The sequence below is a fragment of the Nannospalax galili genome, unplaced genomic scaffold (genome assembly GCF_000622305.1).
Source record: "Nannospalax galili isolate Female #2095 unplaced genomic scaffold, S.galili_v1.0 scaffold18, whole genome shotgun sequence".
NCBI lineage: Eukaryota > Metazoa > Chordata > Mammalia > Rodentia > Spalacidae > Nannospalax > Nannospalax galili.
The window spans coordinates 9799647-9819143 of NW_008346548.1; the positions used below are offsets into that span (position 1 = coordinate 9799647).

Genomic DNA, 19497 nt, shown 5'->3' on the forward strand with positions numbered 1-19497 from the left:
CCTGTTCCTATGCAACCGTCCAGGCAGACTACTATTTCAACTCTGTTTTAGGAAATTTTGACCACTTGTTATGGCAACATTTTCTTCTAGAAGCTGTAAATTTGTCTCAGCATTGTTTTTCCAACAAGTATGAACAAAAAAATTCACATCTAAACAACAAATTTCACCTTTCCTTAAGAATAATATACTTCTAGGGGCTGGAGAGATGGCTAAGCAGTTAAGAGTGCCTGCTGCTCTTACAGAGGACCTGGGTTCAGTTCCCAACACCCATATCAGGCAGCTTACAACTCCTGTAACTCCAGCTTCAGAGGATCTAATGATCTCTTCTGGCCTTCATGGGCACTGCATTCGTGTGAACACACACACACACACACACACACACACACACACACACAATTAAAAATTAAAATTAGCTGGCATGGTGGCACATGCCTTTGATCCCTCCACTTGGTAGGCAGAAGCAGGTGAATTTCTTTGAGTTTGAGGCCAGTCTGGTCTACATAGCCAGCTGCAACTACAAGGGAGACCTTGTCTCAAAAAAAAAAAAAATTAAAGATTAAAACCTTTTTAAAACTACACCCACATTCACTTACTATCACATTTTTTTACCCAGAATCAGAACTTTAATGGTAGCTACAGATTTTACTCTTGTTGCCACAATTACTGAGACATTAAGATTCTTGTGTTAGTTATTATAATTTCAGATGGCAATAAGTTAGAATACCCTGCTTTGTGAAGCAAGCTAATAAAAATTCAAAGATTATGCTTTCCAAATTGGACTTAGATATGGCTTCCAAATTGGATTTTGTCACTAGCAAACATGAGAGACACGCAGACTCCTGGTCTCCAATAGTGATTACTACCTGGATAAATTCAATGGCCCTTTGTTTGTTTCATTTATTTTGGCATCTTTAGTGTTAACATTATTAATTTTACCCTTTGAGATTATGTTTTTCCTTGATCTCAGTGGTAATATATTTTTATTCTTTTTTCTTCTTTACCTAATTTACTTTGCTTATCACTGATTTATCTGTTCCTCCTCCAAAATTCCAAATTCTCATCTTATCACAGGACGTTTTCCATGGTCTTCTGCCTCTGCACCTCACCAGGCAACATTTTTTACCTTTCTGACGTCTGCTGGGTTTGCAGTGTTGATACTCCTAAGTCAGCATTGCTGTTGCTCGAGTTCCCTCTGGGTCTCTTGCGCTATCAAGCAAACCACATAACATATCTTTATGTGCATTTATTATTATCATGGGGGGAGGAGAGGGAATAACAGAGGAATGAGTACCCAGTGCCTAGCCCCGCACCTCCAGCGGCTGGCTCAGAGCCCACCATATCGACTGCACCACGGCCATAGTCACCGATAGACAGCATTCGCTCATGCCTCAGGGGCCAGCGATCTCGCCCCGGGCCATAAATATCAGGCCATTCTGTCCTTGAGCTGCTGCATGTTCCCCACATGGTGCGCTTCCCTAGGGCTCTTGGCTTCTGTTCCAAGGTGGTTCCCAGCAGCCCCTCAGTAGTCCACACTCCCCGGCAGGCCCTGCCCCTTAGAGGAACTAGCCAATTGGGAGACAACTGCCAATCTGAATCTTTGACTTGAATTCCCAGAAGTCAAGTGGCCTACCACAAACAAACAAACAACAAAACCCTCTCTAATGCTCTTTTCCCTTCCTTCCCCATTTCCGCATGTCCTTGGCCTGCCACGTTCTGAGTAAAGTCAGAGATTTTTCGAGTACCTTCCTTTTCATCCATGGTAACCAGTTCACCAATAAAACCTGCATTTTCTTTCTTTGCAAAATTTCCCTTGCTCTTTGTTTGCACTGCTGGGTTTTTTTTCCCATGTAGGGAAACATGGTAATTCCAAAATATTTAAAATAGCCTGCAAAGATATATTATGCCTTTAAATGAAATAAATACATGAAGATAAATAGATAAAGAGGAAAGCTGGAGAAGACAACACAGAAGCTTGGTAAGTTCCCAGCAACACATAACATGGACACTACACAGTTGTACATTTGTCCCCAAGCTTCCTAGTAGACAAAGCAAAGGTGTAAACAGCCAGCCATTAGACTGGTAATGTCCAGAACAGAGAGCAAAGCACTTGATGAGGAGAATCACAGCTCTCACAGTACTGAGATTATCTCTTGAGAGATTCCTCCTTTGGATCAAGTCCTGGAGAGTATCCTTAACATCATTTCACCATAAATTCTTTGATGGTCTAACTCTGAGAACACAGAAATGCCATTCCGAATACCAGTGACAGTAGGTAGTGGCTGACGGTGCACTGTGATGAGATGTCGAGGTCAGACAGTCTGGTCAGACAGTGTGGCAGGGTTGTCTCAGTGGAACTGGCAGCCCTCCCTGGACTGGCATGCCTCACCGGTTCCAGGCCCTGAGCCCGAGCTCTAGGAGACCCTGCTGCCCGGCAGTGAGGAATGGCAGTAAGGACCAAGGGATTGTGAGCCCGGGCTCACTGCTCTGAGAGGTTGGTGCTTCCAACTCTTTCCGTGGCTGAAGTTAAGAAAATCATGAGCTCATATTCATGCTTTCAACTAAAATTTAACATTATACCTTTTCCTAAGAGCTTATATTTAATATTTATGCTGTTTTATCCTTAGTATACATGAAATTAATTTAAAATTAGGTTACCAAAATTGTTAGCAATAGTGAAATAGCAATGCAGCTTTCTTTGGTTATTATTAATATATTGTGTCTTTTTCCATTCTTTTTTTATTATTTATTTATTATTTATTTATTTATTTATTTATTTGGTCTTTTTGAGACAGGGTCTCCCTGTAGCCCCAGCTGTCCTGGAACTCACTATGAAGACCAGGCTGGCCTTGAACTCACAGAGATCCGCCTGCCTCTGCCTCCCAAGTGCTGGGATTAAAGGTGTGTGCCACCACGCCTGGCTCCATTCTTTTTTTAAAAAAATATTTATTTTTATTTTGTGTATGAGTGTTTTACCTGCATGCATACATGTGCCTCACATGCCTATAGTGCCTGTGGAGACCCAAAGAGGGTGTCTGATCCTATGTAACTGGAGTTATAGGCAGATGTGAGTTGCCGTGTAGGTGTTGAGAACCAAACTGAGGTCCTCTGCAAGACAGCAAGTGCTCTTAGCCACTGAGCCATCTTTCCAGTTCCCAGCTTTTCCCACTCTTTTAACATTTTCATGAGTATATATTTAGGGTGTGTCCCCTGGTCCCAGTATATACTTGAGTTTTTAATTTTTATCTTTTAATTAGCATACTTAATTGGCTTACTGTATTTACTGATACGCTTGGACTTAAATATCCCACATTCATCTTTGCTTTCTAGTTATTATTTCAATTCTTTGCTCATTATCTTCCTTTCCTGTCCTCCTTTGGAGTAAACATTTCTGTTGTTTTTTCTGCCCCTTCTAGATTGTTTAGTTGATTACTCTAGAAATTACAATGTGTAATTTACCTGATTAAGCTCAAGTCTAAGGGAGGATATTTATCATTTCCTAGACAATGCAATGACTTTTGTGCACTTTGAGCCTCCTTCTAGCCCCCTTCTGACTTTGTGGTGCTCTTAACATTGACAGACATATCTACCCATTCCACCCACTGTACTTCCATGCATTCCCATGTCACTCTGGGATAAAGTCTTGTAGTAGTAGTGAATTCACTTCAGGTTTTGTCTGAAAATTTCTTAAGTCTCAAGGGCTTCTTTTTGTTGTTGTTACTAAGAAACAGTTTTTCCCCTAAGCTGAGCGTGGTGTTATACCATGAGTAGTTAAAATCACTACTTGGTGATTAGAGTCTAAAAGCTGTTCTGGGGACTGGCTGGCAACACAGGTCAGTTACATGGCAAGCAAGAAGAACCTGAGTCCAAGCCCCACAATCCATGTTAAAAAGCCAGGTGTGGTGGTGTGTGCTTGTAATCTCAGCACTGGGGAGGCAGAGACAGGCATATCCCTGGAGCTCCCTGGACAGCCAGCCTAGACTACTTGGTGAGTTCCAAGCTGGTGACAGACCTTGTTTCAAAAACAGGGTGACTAGTGCCTGAGAACAATAACTGAGGTTGACCTCTGGCCTCACATGCACACACACACATATGCACCTGCACACACACATAACATACACATACAGCTGAACGGTAATCCAGGGCCAAAGAGTTTCAACAACCCCAGAGGCCACTCAGGTCAAGGTATGGCTACTTTAGTCTACAACCAGAGTCCCTTCCATCAGGATTCATGTCCCACTCTTCCAACAGGACCTAATGCCTTCCCGCTGTTAGAACATGGGTAGCCCAACAAGTATCCTAGGAGGACTTGGGTGCCAAAAGACAGAGTGACAAAGTAAGGTAGACAGAAACAGGAACAGTCACTGGCATGCATTTAGAAAGTAGACATTGGAGAGACTGAGAGTTCATATGAGTACTTAACTCCTACACGGTTTTCCCTCATTGGTACACAAATGATGCTAAAAATTAAACTGACATTTGCCCCAATGCTTTTTAGTAAACATTCAATCTGAAAAGGTAGGGGTGTGTGTGTGTGTGTGTGTGTTCATGTGCCCATATGTACACAGGGCAGGGATGAGGAGACACGTGGAAGTCAGGGGACAACTTTGTGTAGTCAGTTCTCTCCTACTTTTATGTGGGTTCTGGAAATTGAACTCAGGTCACCAGGCTTGTGTGGCAAGGCTGTTCATTACTGAGCTGTCTTACCACCCCTAAAAAGATAGATATCTGAAGGTAGGAAGCTGACATCCAGTGCTGAATTTGCTCCTGAGTATAACTATTATTTATGAAAGACAGTGATCAAGTTTTTTTTGCTATCACTTGCCAAATGTTCTTGGCACTGGCAGAATATTTTTCTTTTTTAATTTATAGATTGAAAGGATCCAGAATCCACATCTCTGGAATAGCTACCAGGCAAAGAAAAAGACCATGGATGACAAGAACAGTCAGAAAATAAATGAGAAGCAACTCTTCCATGGGACAGATGCTGGCTCTGTGCCGCACGTCAACAGACACGGATTTAACCGCAGCTACGCTGGGAAGAACGGTAAGGATGTGGCACAGTCAGCTGCTACACTTGGTTGTCAGTCAGGAGAACCCACTCTGGGCATTCCATTCGTTCTCTGTGCTCCCCTATTATTCCTGGCCAGACTGTAGCCCAACTTTTTCTATTTATTAATTTTTATTTTATGTGTATGAGTGTTTTGCCTGCATGCATGTAAGGGCACCAGTGTCATGCAATGCCCACAGAGGCCAGAAGATCCCTTGGACCTGGAGTTACAGACAGTTGTTAGCCACCGTGTGGGTGCTGGAACCTAACCCAGGTCCTCTGCAAGAGAAACCAGTGCTCCTAACCTCTGAACCACCTCTCCAGCCCTCCACAATATATTTAAACTGAGCACTCCATTATTTGACATACTGGGCTAATATGTCAATTTATGTGCTACATTGAAGTTCACTAAAATGTTGTTTTTCCCTTCACAGCTGTGTGTTATGGGAAGGGAACCTATTTTGCTGTCAATGCTTCTTATTCTGCCAACAACACGTACTCCAGACCAGATGCCAATGGGAGAAAGCATATGTACTATGTGCGGGTACTCACTGGAAACTACACAATTGGAAATTCATCATTAATTGTGCCTCCTTCAAGGGACCCTCAAAACCCTACTGACCTGTATGACACTGTTGTAGACAATGATCACAACCCAAGTATATTTGTAGTGTTTTATGACTACCAAGCATACCCAGAGTACCTGATCACTTTTAGATGATAACATTTTTAGGTCCCTTCCCCAAAGACATTATTAATACATTTACATGTATCTGTTGTAAGGAAAGTTTTAGCTGTGTTTCTTCTTAAGCTTTTGCTAAGATCACAAGATCTTTCATTGCCACTGACATCAATTTCCTCTGCTTTGCTTCCATAATGGAAATGAATCTACTTGAAAACAAATCAATGTGAGGATTTATATCAGATTACAGTTATAACTACATTCACTAGTGTGGACATCAAATCTGTGGAAAAAGAACAGGCTTATATTTTTCAGGAGGGAGAGAATAACAGTAAGGGCACAGCCATGTGGTTCCAGCTACCACTGTGGAAGGAGGCTCCGGAACCATGTCAAAGTGCCACAGCTGTGGGGACACACAGTTCCTCTGAGCCAGCAGAGCTGCTACTTTCCTGGCTTCCAACTGAACAGATTTCCTTATAGGGAACTTCAGTCCTCACAAAGACCCCAGTGCCCTTGCACCCTGTACAAACTGGGTGCTGGGGATGTGGCTTGTGCAAATCTGTGTGAACTGAGCCCCATGGAGCTGTGTAGCTCAAAAGCCCTGACTCCAATGGCCAGAGGTCCTACTGAATGTTGGCTCCAGTCTATCCACTGCCCAGTGAAATCAATGGGAGGATGCCCAGTACATCTTCAGTGGAAACCCTTTCACTGTGTGAAAATTAACTCTAAGGGCATTAACTAGCATACTTCCTTGGAAGCCTAGTTTGTGACAATTTTAAAGCTTTGCGTATAAATAAACCAATTAGTCATATTGCTAACTTAGTTTCTACTGGATGGTAAAGTTTTTTGTTTTGTTCTTGGGCTTTATTTATTTATTTATTTATATATTTTTTTACATTGAAGACTCAAATCATAGCCTCACACATGCCAGGCACATTCTCTACCACTGAGATATATCCCCAGACCACTTTTTACTTATGAGTCCAGGAGACCAGGTCTTACCAAGTTGTCGAGGCTGGCTTTGATCTCACCCTGTAGCCCAGGTAGGCCTGCCTTGAACTTGAGATCTTCCTGCTTCTTCCTTGTTGGAGGCCTGTGCCACCAGGCCTGACTTAAATTATTCTTTTTTAAAGCTTTATCCTGTAGATTTCAGGTTCAAATGCTATCTGTTGAGCACTAGATTGTGCCAGGTAGTAGAGGTGCTTCCACATACATTATTTTGTCCCCATGAACAGACCTGTGAAGTAAGAATCATTCACCATTTCAAAGGAACATACTCAGAGTACAGGAAGCTTCCTTGCCTGAGGCCACCTAGGCTGAACCCTCAGACCCAGCAACTTGGTGCCTTGATGTTGAGCCCTCTGCTCTTCCTACAGACCCTGGCCTTGAACTAAGTGCTGTGAAACACTGCTGTATTTCCTTGGCTTTTTCTGTCTGGATTGGATGTGTCCATTGCCTCTCTTCATTATGAGTTCTATGGGCTAAGAAGTCAGTGCTGATGTGGAGCAAGTACAGATGGCACACTCAGGTGTTAGGGGGCGCCAGGAGGGTAAAGGCACGTGTCCCTGCCATGGGGAACACCACTGAACTTCAAGTGGAGGAGGACAAGGAGGTTACCCCTGCCTGCCTCTTCATTGACACAGAGATCATGAAACTTCTGTTTCTGCTCTTTGTTTCTAAGTGGACTGGCCAAGTCTGCACTTCCTCAGCATTGGCAACCAAACTCAGCACTAACCATGGTGCAAGGAGGTGGAATGAAATGAGAGGCCTGCTCTCCTCTGCTTTTGTTAACTCAGGACCAGGTGAATTGTCACACTGAAGACTGGTGACCCAGCAGCATATGTTACAGTTATGCTCAATCTAAAAATATGTCAAATGTATCATTTCTTCATTTCCTAGTATAGTTCCTTGAAAACTGTCTCTTGGTAAAATCAGTTTTCTCCTAAGGGCAAATATGAGCTAGCTCAATGCCAAACAGTGGCCACCACTGATAAAAAACTGCAACCAAACACGACAGCATCAAGGGATCCTCAGGGTACTAACATTCAATTGGAAAGTACAGAAGGACACAATACAGGAAAGGTTTAACACATTTGTCTCCAGCAAGTAGTCCCTGCTAAAATGAGCCCACTCTGAGCCCATGGTGAGCCCCAACAGCTTTAATCACCTGAGGCGCTTGCTAGAACTTCAAGTTCTGGTGTCATTCCACTGGAGTCAGAGAGCCTGCAGCTTGAGTGGTACCTAGGAATCTGCATTTCCAATGAACACCTCGAAGGTCCTGATAGCCCAACACCCAGGGCCACATCAGGACTTTCTGGACCCAGGTACTTCTGCCTTTGTGGGCCCTTAGTGCATAAACAATGTTAAAAATTTAGCTCCACAACTGCATTGTTATAAACATAAATGCCATCAAGGCTGGATTACATTATTTCCTGATTTAAAAACAAAAAATAGGGGATGGAGAGATAGCTCAGTGGTTAAGAGCACTGACTGCTCTTGCAGAGGACCTGGGTTCGATTCCCAGCACTCACTGATGGCTACGAATCGTCCTTAACTCCAGTTCCAGGGGAATCCGAAGCCCTCTTCTGACCTCTGAGGCACTGTATGACATGGGTGCTCTCACATACATGCAGGCAATACACTCATACACATAAAAAATAAATAAATAAAATTAAAAAAAAACAAAAATATGAAAACATTTTGGTGGGACTCTAAAAGCACTATGAGCCCTAGCCACCATGCCTACTGAAAAACAAGTGGGTATGTTGGCCTTTCTGACTTATACCTTGGTCCTGTGCCATTCATATGGGCTAGGCTTGAATTCTTTCTTTAAAAGAATTATGTGTAGGCTGGGCATGGTGGCACATGCCTTTGATCCCAGCACTTGGGAGGCAGAGGCAGGCGGATCTCTGGGAGTTCAAGGCCAGCCTGGTCTACATAGCGAATCCAGGCCAGCTGGGGCTACAGGGAGACCCTGTCTCAAAAAGACAAAAAAAAAATTATATGTATTTGGGGCTGGAGAGATAGTGCAGTGTTTAAGAGCACTAGCTGCTCTTGCAGAGGACCCAGGTTTGAATCCCAGCACCAACAAAGAGGCTAACAACCAACTGAAACTCTAGTTCCAGGGGATCTGATGCCGTCTTCTGACCTCGGCGGGCATTGCATGACGTGGGTGCATTTATATACACACAGGCAATACACTCATATACATAAAGGTAAACTAATTTAAATAAAAATTTTATGTATTTTATGTGTATGAGTGTTTGCCTGAATGTATATAAGTGCACCACATGGGTGCAATGCCCTCGGAGGCTGGAAGAGGACATTGGGTCCCCTGGAATTGGAGTTACAGATGTTGTTAGCAGCCCTGTGGGTGCTGGGAACTAAACCCAGGTCTGCAAGAGCTGCCAGGGCTCTTAACTGCTGAGCCATCTCTCCAGCCCTCTGTGCTTGTATTCTTTTTAAAAACATTTTATTATTTTTGTTATTTTGTTTTTTTATTTTATGTGTATGAGTGTATATGTATATAAACACATCTGTGTCATGCAATGTCTGCAGAGGTCAAAAGAAGGCAATGGATTCCCCTGGAACTGGAGTTATGGACAACTGGCTTGAGGCTGGAGAAACGTCTCTGTGGTTAAGAGCACTGGGCTTGGTTCTCAGCATCCACATGACAGCTAACATGCCTGCTTGTATCATCTAACTGTCTTGGCCTCTGGAGAGTCAAAGTGCATGATTCCATGCCCTTACACGTATTCCTCCGTGAGATGCAGGATGGCATGGAAACCAGCTCATGGTGGCTCTCACTGAACTCATCCTTCTAATACCCCTTTGCAAATAGCCAGGACCTCATAGTCTCTATCTTGATAAAATCAGGGGATCATCTCTCATCATCCCCCTTTCCCAATGTCTGAACTCTCTTCAGTTCTTTGAACAACACAGACTATTTTTTTTTTAACTGAACAAAAGACTTTCTCGATTTAGAGCTTTCAGTTTTCTGACTCCAGCTTATAAGCAGTAATTTTTTTTTTTTTTTTGGTCTTTTTGAGACAGGGTCTCCCTGTAGCCCCAGTTGTCCTACAATCAGTACATTTTATATCAGGCTTATACATGTGCAGAAAAACTGAAATGCCTATGATAAATAAGCTTACCTGGACATTTTCCTGAAAAGTTTCATAAAATAATGTTCACATTTGAAGCTAAGACAAAAAAACATTTTAGTTTCCTTTAAAATCAGAAGGGAACGTATAATCCAACTTTGATAGAATTCATGTTTGTAACAATGCAGTTGTAAAGTACACTGCAACTTACTGAAATTATGATACTGAATACTGTAATTTTGAAGTTATCTAATACTTTGTGATAAGGCACCTTCTTGACCATAGTTATGTCATATTGAAGTCTAGGCTGAGTCTAGCCTCTGAAACTAAAAGGTTTCCCAGGGTATGGGAGCAGAGGGGTGCAGCTCAGCTGCAAGTAGGTCAGCAGGCCATTAGTTGCCATGAGAATAGGTCAGCATGTTCTAGTCACTCCTTCTAACCGCAGATTTATGGCTTCTATACTATATGCATGGCTTTCTTTTGCAAAATAGGAATTGTTAGGGGGCTTTCCACCCCTAAGCCATGGAAACACTTGGAAAATTAAACTTCTCACCATGATATAGTTTTCCTGTATAAAAGCCTACCCTAACACCAACAGGGCACTGTACTTGGGTTCCAACACCCTTGTGTAGTTGCTGGCCAGTAGTCTTCTCTGGTGAAACACCTCACAACTTTACATCCTATTCCATGCAGATTTCACCCACTAAAATTAATTTTCTGACACATGTATAACACAAAAATATCTGAAGAAAAAGATACCTCTATCTCTATTATGGAAACATATCTACTAAAAGGCCACAATGCATTTGATGGAATACTGCCAACAGTCTGTCTGTCTAGTCAAATATTTAATAAATGTTTATGTGCTGAGCACTGGCCAAAGCTCTGGGAATAAAACATCAATCACATAAAAACCCAACCCTCATTGAGTTACATGCTAACTGGGGAAGATGGACAGTAATCAAATAAGGAAATATACACAGGCCAGTGCAGGGTTGTTCTTCAGGAGGCCTCAGATCAACCCACTGTTAGCAATAACCAGGAAGCAAAGTGCTGAGACTGGAGGGTGGACCAGCACAGCCGGGCTCTGATCTAGTCCTCTCCTAGAGATTGGATGCCCTTCAGTGCTATGTTTTTTCAGTAAAGGGACAGAGAGTACACTGAGTTTGCTTTCTAAATCATGCAGTCTCCATGACTACTCAACATTGCTCCTGTAATCGTAAACCTTCCATAGACAATGGGAAACAAATGGCGTGGGAGCGTTCCAGTAAAAATGTACAAGAGCAACCAGTCTTTGGTTGGTTGAAGCTGATGGAGAGACTACTTCCTGATGGTGACACTGAGAGCTCAAAGGACTGGATGGCAGAGGAAAAGCAAAGGACTGAGGAAAGGAGGTTCACAGATGAAAGAGGCCAATTTGGGCAAAGAGCAAGCTGGCTGAAAACAGGTGACCACAGAGGGAAATTTTATTAGGATGAGCACATTTACAAACATGTACAAATTCACTTCTGCTCTTCCCTCTTTTAGTTTAAAATCATACTATTTAAAGCCAGGCTTAGTAGTGTACATGTGTAATCCTAGCCCTTCGGAGGCTGAGGCAAGAGAATCTTAGATTCAAGGTCAGTCTGAGGTGTATAGCAAAATCCTGTCTCAAAACCAAATAAGCATGGTACTGTAAACGTGGTCAAGAACCTGTGACTGGAGAGCTCATAGGCTCTAGGGGTGAACCTAATACTGCTGTTTTGCTAAATGGACATTGTAGTAAATTGCCTTCTGTGTGATTGTCTCTAGATCAGGACTCTCTCAGGCCATGTTCTGGTTTGGTTTCCACTGCTGTGATAAAACACTGACCAAAAGCAAGTTGTTCCAAGGGTCAGACCATCACTGAGAGGAGTCAAGGCAGGGGCTTAAGCAGGGCAGGAACCTGGGGGCAGGAACTGAAGCACAGACCAGAGAGGAAAGCTGCTTACTGGCTTGATCCCCTGGCCTGAGCTCAATCTGCTTTCTTATAGAACCCAGGACCAAGAAGTGGCACCACCTGCCCAGAGGTGGCACCACCCACAGTGGGCTGGGTCCTCCCACATGACTCAACAATCAAGAAAATGCTTCACAGGCATGCCCACAGGCCCGTTCTATGGAGGAAATTCCCCAATTGAAGTTCCCTTTTTCCAGGTGTGTCAAGTTGACAACTGACGCTATCCAGCACAATCCACATTAGAGAAACTTCTTTGTGCAGTGGACAGAATATAGACTCACAATTGTTCAAACTGTACATAATATGTGTCTGTGGAGTGCTCAGCCACAAAGGGGACATCTATGCCACACACCCTCTCCTCAGGGCTCAGGGAATAGCACAGAAGAGGGGTCACAGGATTGTAAGAGCCAGAGGTTGGGGAGGATTAAGGCAAAAGAGTGTCTCCTGGACATGACAGAACCTTTGCACTCATGAACTCACAGCAGCTGTTTGCTTGTGCAAGATCAAGCCAACATTCCAGCAGGGGTGGGGGAGGGGCATGGGCACTCCCACCCCCAGCTGAAGAGCTACTGACAGCTGATTACTTGTGGAAGTAGAGTCAGTTTTCTTCAGGTGTATAGCGCCCAGGAGGCTGACCAGCCACCAACTGGGTCCAATCAGTGCTGCCCATTTGGGATGTGAGCACCACACCTATGTGCATATGGGCAGCAGTAACTGGACTCACTGGGTTGAAAAGAAAAGAAAAAGAGGACATGAAGTTTGGAAGGGAATGTGGGGGATCTGGGAGGAGTTGGGGGTGGGGAGTAGGGGTGGATATGATTAAAACAGCTTGTGTAATGTATGAAATTCTCAAAGAATAAATTAAAAAAAACTGAACAAGTCACATTATTTTAAAAAATATTTTTAAATGACAGTTAAAAACAATCTATTAGGATCACAAACTTTTTCCCTGTATCAAAAGCTGTGCGACCATCCTGGTTACTTGTGGATTCACCAAGCAGTCCAGCAAGTCATCTGTAGAAACGAATGCTCGAGAAGGGGCCCCAGGGCGGCTTGAGGCCACCTGCTCCACCCCTGCACTCTGGTCTTTGCCCTTCACACACTGCCTTTCAGCACAGTGCAGTTTTGCAGACGGTTCTCTGTCCCTGTTGCCATCACTCTCTGTGCCTCTTCTCTCTGAAGGTGGGTCTTCAAAGGCTGGTGCCACAGGGACCAGATCAGGGCCAAAGGGACTTGCAGCCTCCTGTTTTCCAGTTCCGGTGGTTACACTGTGTTCCACCTCCATGTGCCTGCACACACTTAACTCTTCCTTTTTCATGTTTTCCCCATTTGTTCTCAGTGCTTGAATTTCTACTACTTTAGATGTTCCACAGTGATCAAAAAAGGCAGAAACAGCGCCATTTAAATAGCAACAGTTGACTTCATGGGATGTTTCCTCAACCTGAGGAAAAAGAAACCCTTTAGAATAGTCACATGCATTTGGTTAAAGTGGAAAACAAATGCTCTATCCAGTGAGGATTCAGTACTGGGAACCAAGAACCAGGAGGACACCCAGACCAGCCTACCTCAGTGGGGTTCAACCAGGCTCTGGTGTTGTGCGGATCCTCTGCAGTTTTCAGTGCGCACACGAGCATGCGGGTGATTGCCTCTTCCACCCGGGCTAGGTGGTCCTCTTCCTATTGGGATAAAACAAAATTTAAATAACCCATTTTCAGCATTTCTTTTTGTGCCTCATGACTTATAAGAGGCTCTTTAATTCTGTGCTCTGTTTCCTCATTAATGCAAGCATTTTGTAGAAGGACTGAGATGCTGTCAGCAGAACTGAAACTGTTGTGTGTTCTTTACCATCGGCTGAGTGCAGGGTAGTTCACCACACTTAAAAAGGCAATTTTTTTTCCCTAGAAGACACAGGCCTTATGTATAAATGACTTTATGATGATTTTTCCAATCTTTACCACTCTTTGACATGTTTAAAATATTAAAAGTATAGTACACACATAGTAACAATTCCTATGGAGTTTGAAAAGCAAAGTATTTGAAGAACAAGGGAATAAGGTGGCCAGACTGGGGGGTGCAGTGCAGTGGCCAAACAGGTGCCTATCATACACAAGGGCCTCGGTTAGATCCCCAGTACCAGGCGGGTGGGGAGGAGGCACACGCCTATAGGCTGAGGCAGGAGGATCATCTATGGTCTTGTGTCTGAAATCTCTAGGGCAGACTGAGGGGCTGGAGGCCCATTTGAGGTCAGCCTGGGCTATAGTGAGATTGTCTCAGTAAACAAAACAGACAAGCAAACAAGGGTGGTTAAGTAAGCATAGCTTTGTTGTATTTTAACTACAAGAAAAAATAAATACAAATACAAGGAGTATATAAACTGTAGCATTACTGACAAGTGAAATTAAAACAACTTCGATTCATTAAAAAACACAGTAAGTGAAAAAAAAAACCTAGATTTCTATAACATAATAACTGAACTGCAAAAAGATCACTATCTAGACTATATAGTTTGCATGTATCAAGACAAATAATTTTTTAAATAGGCAACACACAAAAAGATAAGCATTTTATGAAAGTGATCATGACTAACAAATGTCTAAAAACATGTCCAACCTTCAGGAAAATGCAAATTGAAAAACCAATGAAACTGGTAAAAGAGTCTGGTAACAGTGGGGAAAAGTCGACTGACAGAAACAGCCTTACTACTGCCGGGAACACAAACTGTGATGGACATTTCGGGATGTGCTGGCATCATCTGATAAACTTGAGTCTGGTAACCCTACAGACCAGCCACACCACACCCTGATCTATACATAGTCCCTAGAGAAACTCTTGCACATGTATGTCAGAAGACATGTACAAGAAAATTCTGTACACGAGAGCAAAAACCTGGAAACAACTCAATTATTCATCAACAGAACAAGGAATGACTAAACTGTAGTTCCTTAATACCAGAGGCTATGATGCCACAGTGAAAATGGGGAAAGGCAATACATAATAATGCAGATGAATCTCAGAGACTTGGGACTGAATTAAACAGTAAATCCCCGGGGGCTGGAGAGATGGCTCAGCGGTTAAGAGCACTGATTGCTCTTGCAGAGGACCTGGGTTCAATTCCTAGCACCCATATGGCAGCTACGAACTGTCCTTAATTCCAGTTCCAGAGGAATCTGAAGCCCTCTTCTGACCTCTACAGCACTGCACGACACGGGTGCACTCACATACATGCAGAGAATGAAAATAATAAATACTAAAATATAAAAATAAAAATAATAAAAAATATTTTAAAAAAGTAAATCCCCACAAGGAGACACTACTTCATACCAGGATGGTAATAAGAGGAAAGACAGATATGCATTAACAAGTGTTGGTGAGGAGGCAGGAAAATCTGAACCCTCATATGTCACTGATGGGCATGTGAAACTGTGCAGGGACTTTGGGAAAATGGGCTGGGAGTTCCTTGATAGGTTAACCACAGAACTAACATATGGGATGAGTCAAGCTGACATAGCTGTAGTGCATAGCTGTTTAGTCAAGTACTAGTTTAGATATTTTTGTGAAGGTATTTTGAAGACACTGTTAACATTACAATTAGTTGACTTTAAGTGAAGTAGATTACCTTAAAAATGTGAGTGGTCTTCATCCAATCAGTTGAAGGCCTTATAAGCAAAAGTCTAAGGTTTCTCAAAATTCCATGCTCAGGAATTCCATGTTCAAGTGGTAACAGAACTCCCAAAGAAGGCTCCAGCCCATCAGTCTTCCCTAGAGACTTTAGACTGCAACTTCCACACTTGCTGAGTTCCCAGCCTGTTTGCCTGCCCTACAATTTCAGAGTTGTCAGCCAAGTAAGCCAGTTCCTTAAAGTGAATCTCAATCTCTCCCCCACTTCTCTATACAGATAGATAGATAGCTGGACAATGATATATTTCTATACATAGATTGTACACACACATATATATATACATATATGGATAATATATAAGCATATCTCTCTACATATGTATATGAGTGGACCTGCTGGTCAGATGCTGTATTAGTCAGGGCCCCAGAAAAATAGAACCAACAGAAGATATAGTTAGACACATATACCATTAGATTCACCATATTAACTACAAGCTTCATCCATGTACACATGTAATTAATTTCCATCATACATACACATCACACATATCCACTCATCAGTTGATGGGCTGTGATCACTTTGGGTTATTATGAAAATGCTACATGCACATTTGTGCTCAGGTTTTCCTGTGCACACTTTCATTTTTCTTGGGTAGGAAGGGAAACGCTGGGGGCTGGAGAATGCAGTCCTCTGAGCATAGCAACCACACCATCTTCATCAAGCATCTGTAACTACATGGAAAAGACTTCCAAGATCCTGTCTGTCGACCTTCCTTGTTCGAAGAGGGGTGGAGAGGGTCATTAGAGCCTCACCTCAAGATCTCTGCCACTCCCTCTTGTGCTGCCGTGCCAATTGTGTGGAATTCTGCCCCACTTAAATGAGGTCTTGGGGCTAACAGAGTAACAAGGTTAAGTGATGGGGGTGGAAGGGTACATGTGTGAGAGTTTCAGGGATATCATCATCCATGCTGGAGTAAAGACTTCCTGGTGGTATGGCTGCTTTGGGGTCACCTACACTGCTGTAAGTAACCCCTCACCCATGCTATAAGTACACCCATAAACTCACTAGGCTCACCAGGCTTGACTTTGGTGGAACCTTTTCTTTGGTCTGTCACTGGTACCTTATCTGGGATGAGCCAACATTTGTTTGTGCCTTCCCAAGAAAAGTTCAAACACTGGGTCATATGGTTTGTCAGGTTCTCCAGATAAAAGTACCAATAGAATACATGGATGGAGATACAGATGAATATTTTAAAAAATAAATTGAGAATTTCATACATGCATATAAGGTGTTTTGATCAAATTGATGCCCACTCCCTCCCCCTTCAACTCCTCCCATATCTCCCCATCATTTTTTTCTGATAACTTCATATACTCCTTTTTTTTTTTTAAATGGGGCTTTTTACTACTCTAACATTCCCCCGCTGAAGAGGTAACCCTAAAATGTTTTAAGGATTAGATAAAAGCTCCCAAACACTTTCAACATTTTTGGCCTTTGGAATGGCATATGTTGGTAAAAGACCCAAGGACATTGTGACTTTTAGCCAAGAACTAGCTACTTTTCTTCGGGGTCTTTTTAGCCTAACTGCCTAGCCAATTCCTACCTCCTAGCTTATCATACCATCTTCTGAAGAGGTTACCCTACTTGCAGATAGGGAATCAGGATATAGACCGCTCTGGCTTCTTCCATACTGAAGAGGGATGCAGGGTGAGGAAATTGGGGTACTTCTTCAGTGGGTCTATCCAAAAGACTCCCAAATAGCATAACTCCTTTTTTCTTCTTTCTTCTTTTTTTTTTTTGTGAAGGAGAAGTAAAGGCAAGAGTAATTAGCACTACAAGTTCTAGACAGGGAACTAGAAAAAAGTCCAAACAGGGCAATTTTCAAATGTTCATGAGAGTCCATTAGAATTTCTTGACAAGGGCTTCCGAAATCATCCCTCCGTTGGGTCCCTCCTCATTCTTCTTTTGTCTGCCAAGGCTGGACTCAAGAGTGATGGATTCAGGATTTGCTTTCAGGTATTTTGATAGCGTTAGAATGATTAGAATTAGTGTCAGATCCCTCTCAAAGGCTTTGAGATAACTGAGGGGTTGCTGAGGTATATATATGACCTGAGGGTATGCACACTGGAAAGCCTTTACCCAGCATGGGTCAGACCTTCTCTTCCTAGCCTTCCCCAGATTGTATACTTTAGCCCTAACAAAATCCAGGAGACCATGTGTAAGATTAGGGCCAAATTACATACAGTTGGCTGGGAAGAGTGGATGGATACTCTGGTGAGGGTCCAATGACTCTGCTTGGCTTTCCTTTAATGAATGAGCACAACTGTCAACAAGCCCAATTGTGACTATGTTTAGCGATCAGGCACAGCTGAAGTCATGATGACGGCAGTTATTTCATGCAAAAGGGACTGCTGTACAGCATCATCTTATTAAAAGGACATGGAATTAAAAAGGATTTGGTGCTAGGATCCACATATGAGAGAGAATATATGTCATTTTTCTGAGTCTGTGTTACTTCACTTAGTGTAACAGTTTCTAGATCCATCCATTTACCTAACAAATTTCATTATTTCATCTTTCTTTACTGCTGAATAGAATTTTTTTTTTAAGCAAGAACATGAAGACAGATGAACAGATAGGAGGGCAGAGAAAGAACAAAGCACAGATATAAGTTACCGACAATGTTCTAGTTTAGGATTAGGTAGTGAATTCATTGATAATATTTTACTATTAATCCTACAAAAAATCACACACGTATATTCTTTATATATATACAAATCTAACAAAAGGGCATATCAAAGACAAAATTGGGAGAGTGAGAGGAAAACCTTTAAAATTAACACAAATGTTTTCTGAGTTTGGAGAAAAATATTATAAAATCAATACCTCTCAATATGCAAAAAAAAACAATGACACAAAAAGGACGGAAAGGCATTACTAAGAACATCTGAGGACACACTTTGCCCCCAGAGTGTACACAGGCAGAGTCTGCATTTCAACAGAGAAACTGAGGAAGGCATAAATTGTACTACCTGCACAGAACTAGAATTACAGCAGGAAAACCAGGATGAGTTCAGAATATGTGAGTTAACTTTGTGTGATAGGCTTTAAAACCCGAGAGCCTTTCAGATCTAAAATTGGCAGTAGGCTACAGCTTAGCCTATTTCCTGTCTAGCATGCAGGAAGGCCTGGGTTCAACCTCCTGCACTGGTAAATTAGTGAATGAATAAACAACAAATATACTTAGGAACAAAAAAGGATTTTGGTCTTGTGCTTGAAGAGCTAATAAGAAAAGCAGTATACACCTCGCCTGGGGGCACAGGGCTGAAAGCTCAAGGCCAGCCTGGGCTGCAGAATGAGTTCAAGGCCAGCCTGGGCAGCAGCAGAGTGAGTTCAAGGCCAGCCTGGGCTGCAGAGTGAGACCCTATATACTTGCTGCTCTTGGTGGGAGTGCCCAGGTTTAGTTCCCAGCACTCACATGGCAGCTCACAGCCATCTATAACTCCAGTTCCAGGAGATCTGATATCCTCTCCTGGCCTGAGGACACTGCATATATGGTACAGTTTCACACATGCAGGCAAAAGACTCATACACATAAAATAAAAATAAATCAGTGGGGGAGAGAGAAAGAGAGAAAGAAGGGGCTCAGGATACAGCTCAGTGGTAAAGTGCTTATCTAGTATGTATGAGGCTCTAGGTTCAGTATAACAATAAACAGACTGAGGAAGATTTAATTACCCAACTCTGTTTTGCTTCTAGTTTTTTAAGAAGGAGCGAATGGGCTTTAAACTCTGAAGTATACAGAAAATTGTTAAAGGGGTATTGGATTTCTAGTTTGGTGAAGAACAGCATCATCTACTTTAAATCATTAGCAAGTCTTTAGGTACCAAACTTCTAAGAACCACTTAGAAATCTGGTCTATACATACCAATTCCCAGGAAAATTCTAGAAGAGCTGATTAAAGTGCTAGTATATAAACAAGCTTTTAAAAAGATCATAGTGAAATCCTCCAAACTACTGAGATCATGTAAATTAAAATCTAAATAACATATGAACAAACAGTACCTTTTTTTT

At 42.5% G+C, this 19497-nt stretch overlaps 2 protein-coding genes across 4 annotated transcripts in view; one reads left to right on the forward strand and one right to left on the reverse strand.

Moving 5' to 3' along the window:
- Parp14 (poly(ADP-ribose) polymerase family member 14) overlaps positions 1-6563 on the forward strand; it is a 54826-nt gene extending 48263 nt beyond the window's left edge. Inside the window, exons 16-17 of the mRNA XM_017800568.2 lie at positions 4870-5044; positions 5482-6563. Coding sequence (XP_017656057.1) covers positions 4870-5044; positions 5482-5768 — 462 coding nt within the window. The 3' untranslated portion in view covers positions 5769-6563. The remainder of the gene's footprint in view (positions 1-4869; positions 5045-5481) is intronic.
- A 5498-nt stretch (positions 6564-12061) lies between these two features.
- The window catches only part of Hspbap1 (HSPB1 associated protein 1), a 78660-nt gene continuing 71224 nt past the window's right edge, over positions 12062-19497 (reverse strand). Inside the window, exons 7-8 of one of the 3 annotated variants that reach the window (XM_008842948.3) lie at positions 13370-13480; positions 12062-13245 (exon numbers count right to left, since the gene is read on the reverse strand). In XM_008842948.3, coding sequence (XP_008841170.1) covers positions 12739-13245; positions 13370-13480 — 618 coding nt within the window. In that variant the 3' untranslated portion in view covers positions 12062-12738. The remainder of the gene's footprint in view (positions 13246-13369; positions 13481-19497) is intronic. The other 2 variants (XM_017800574.2, XM_029568227.1) reach the window with 2 other exon arrangements.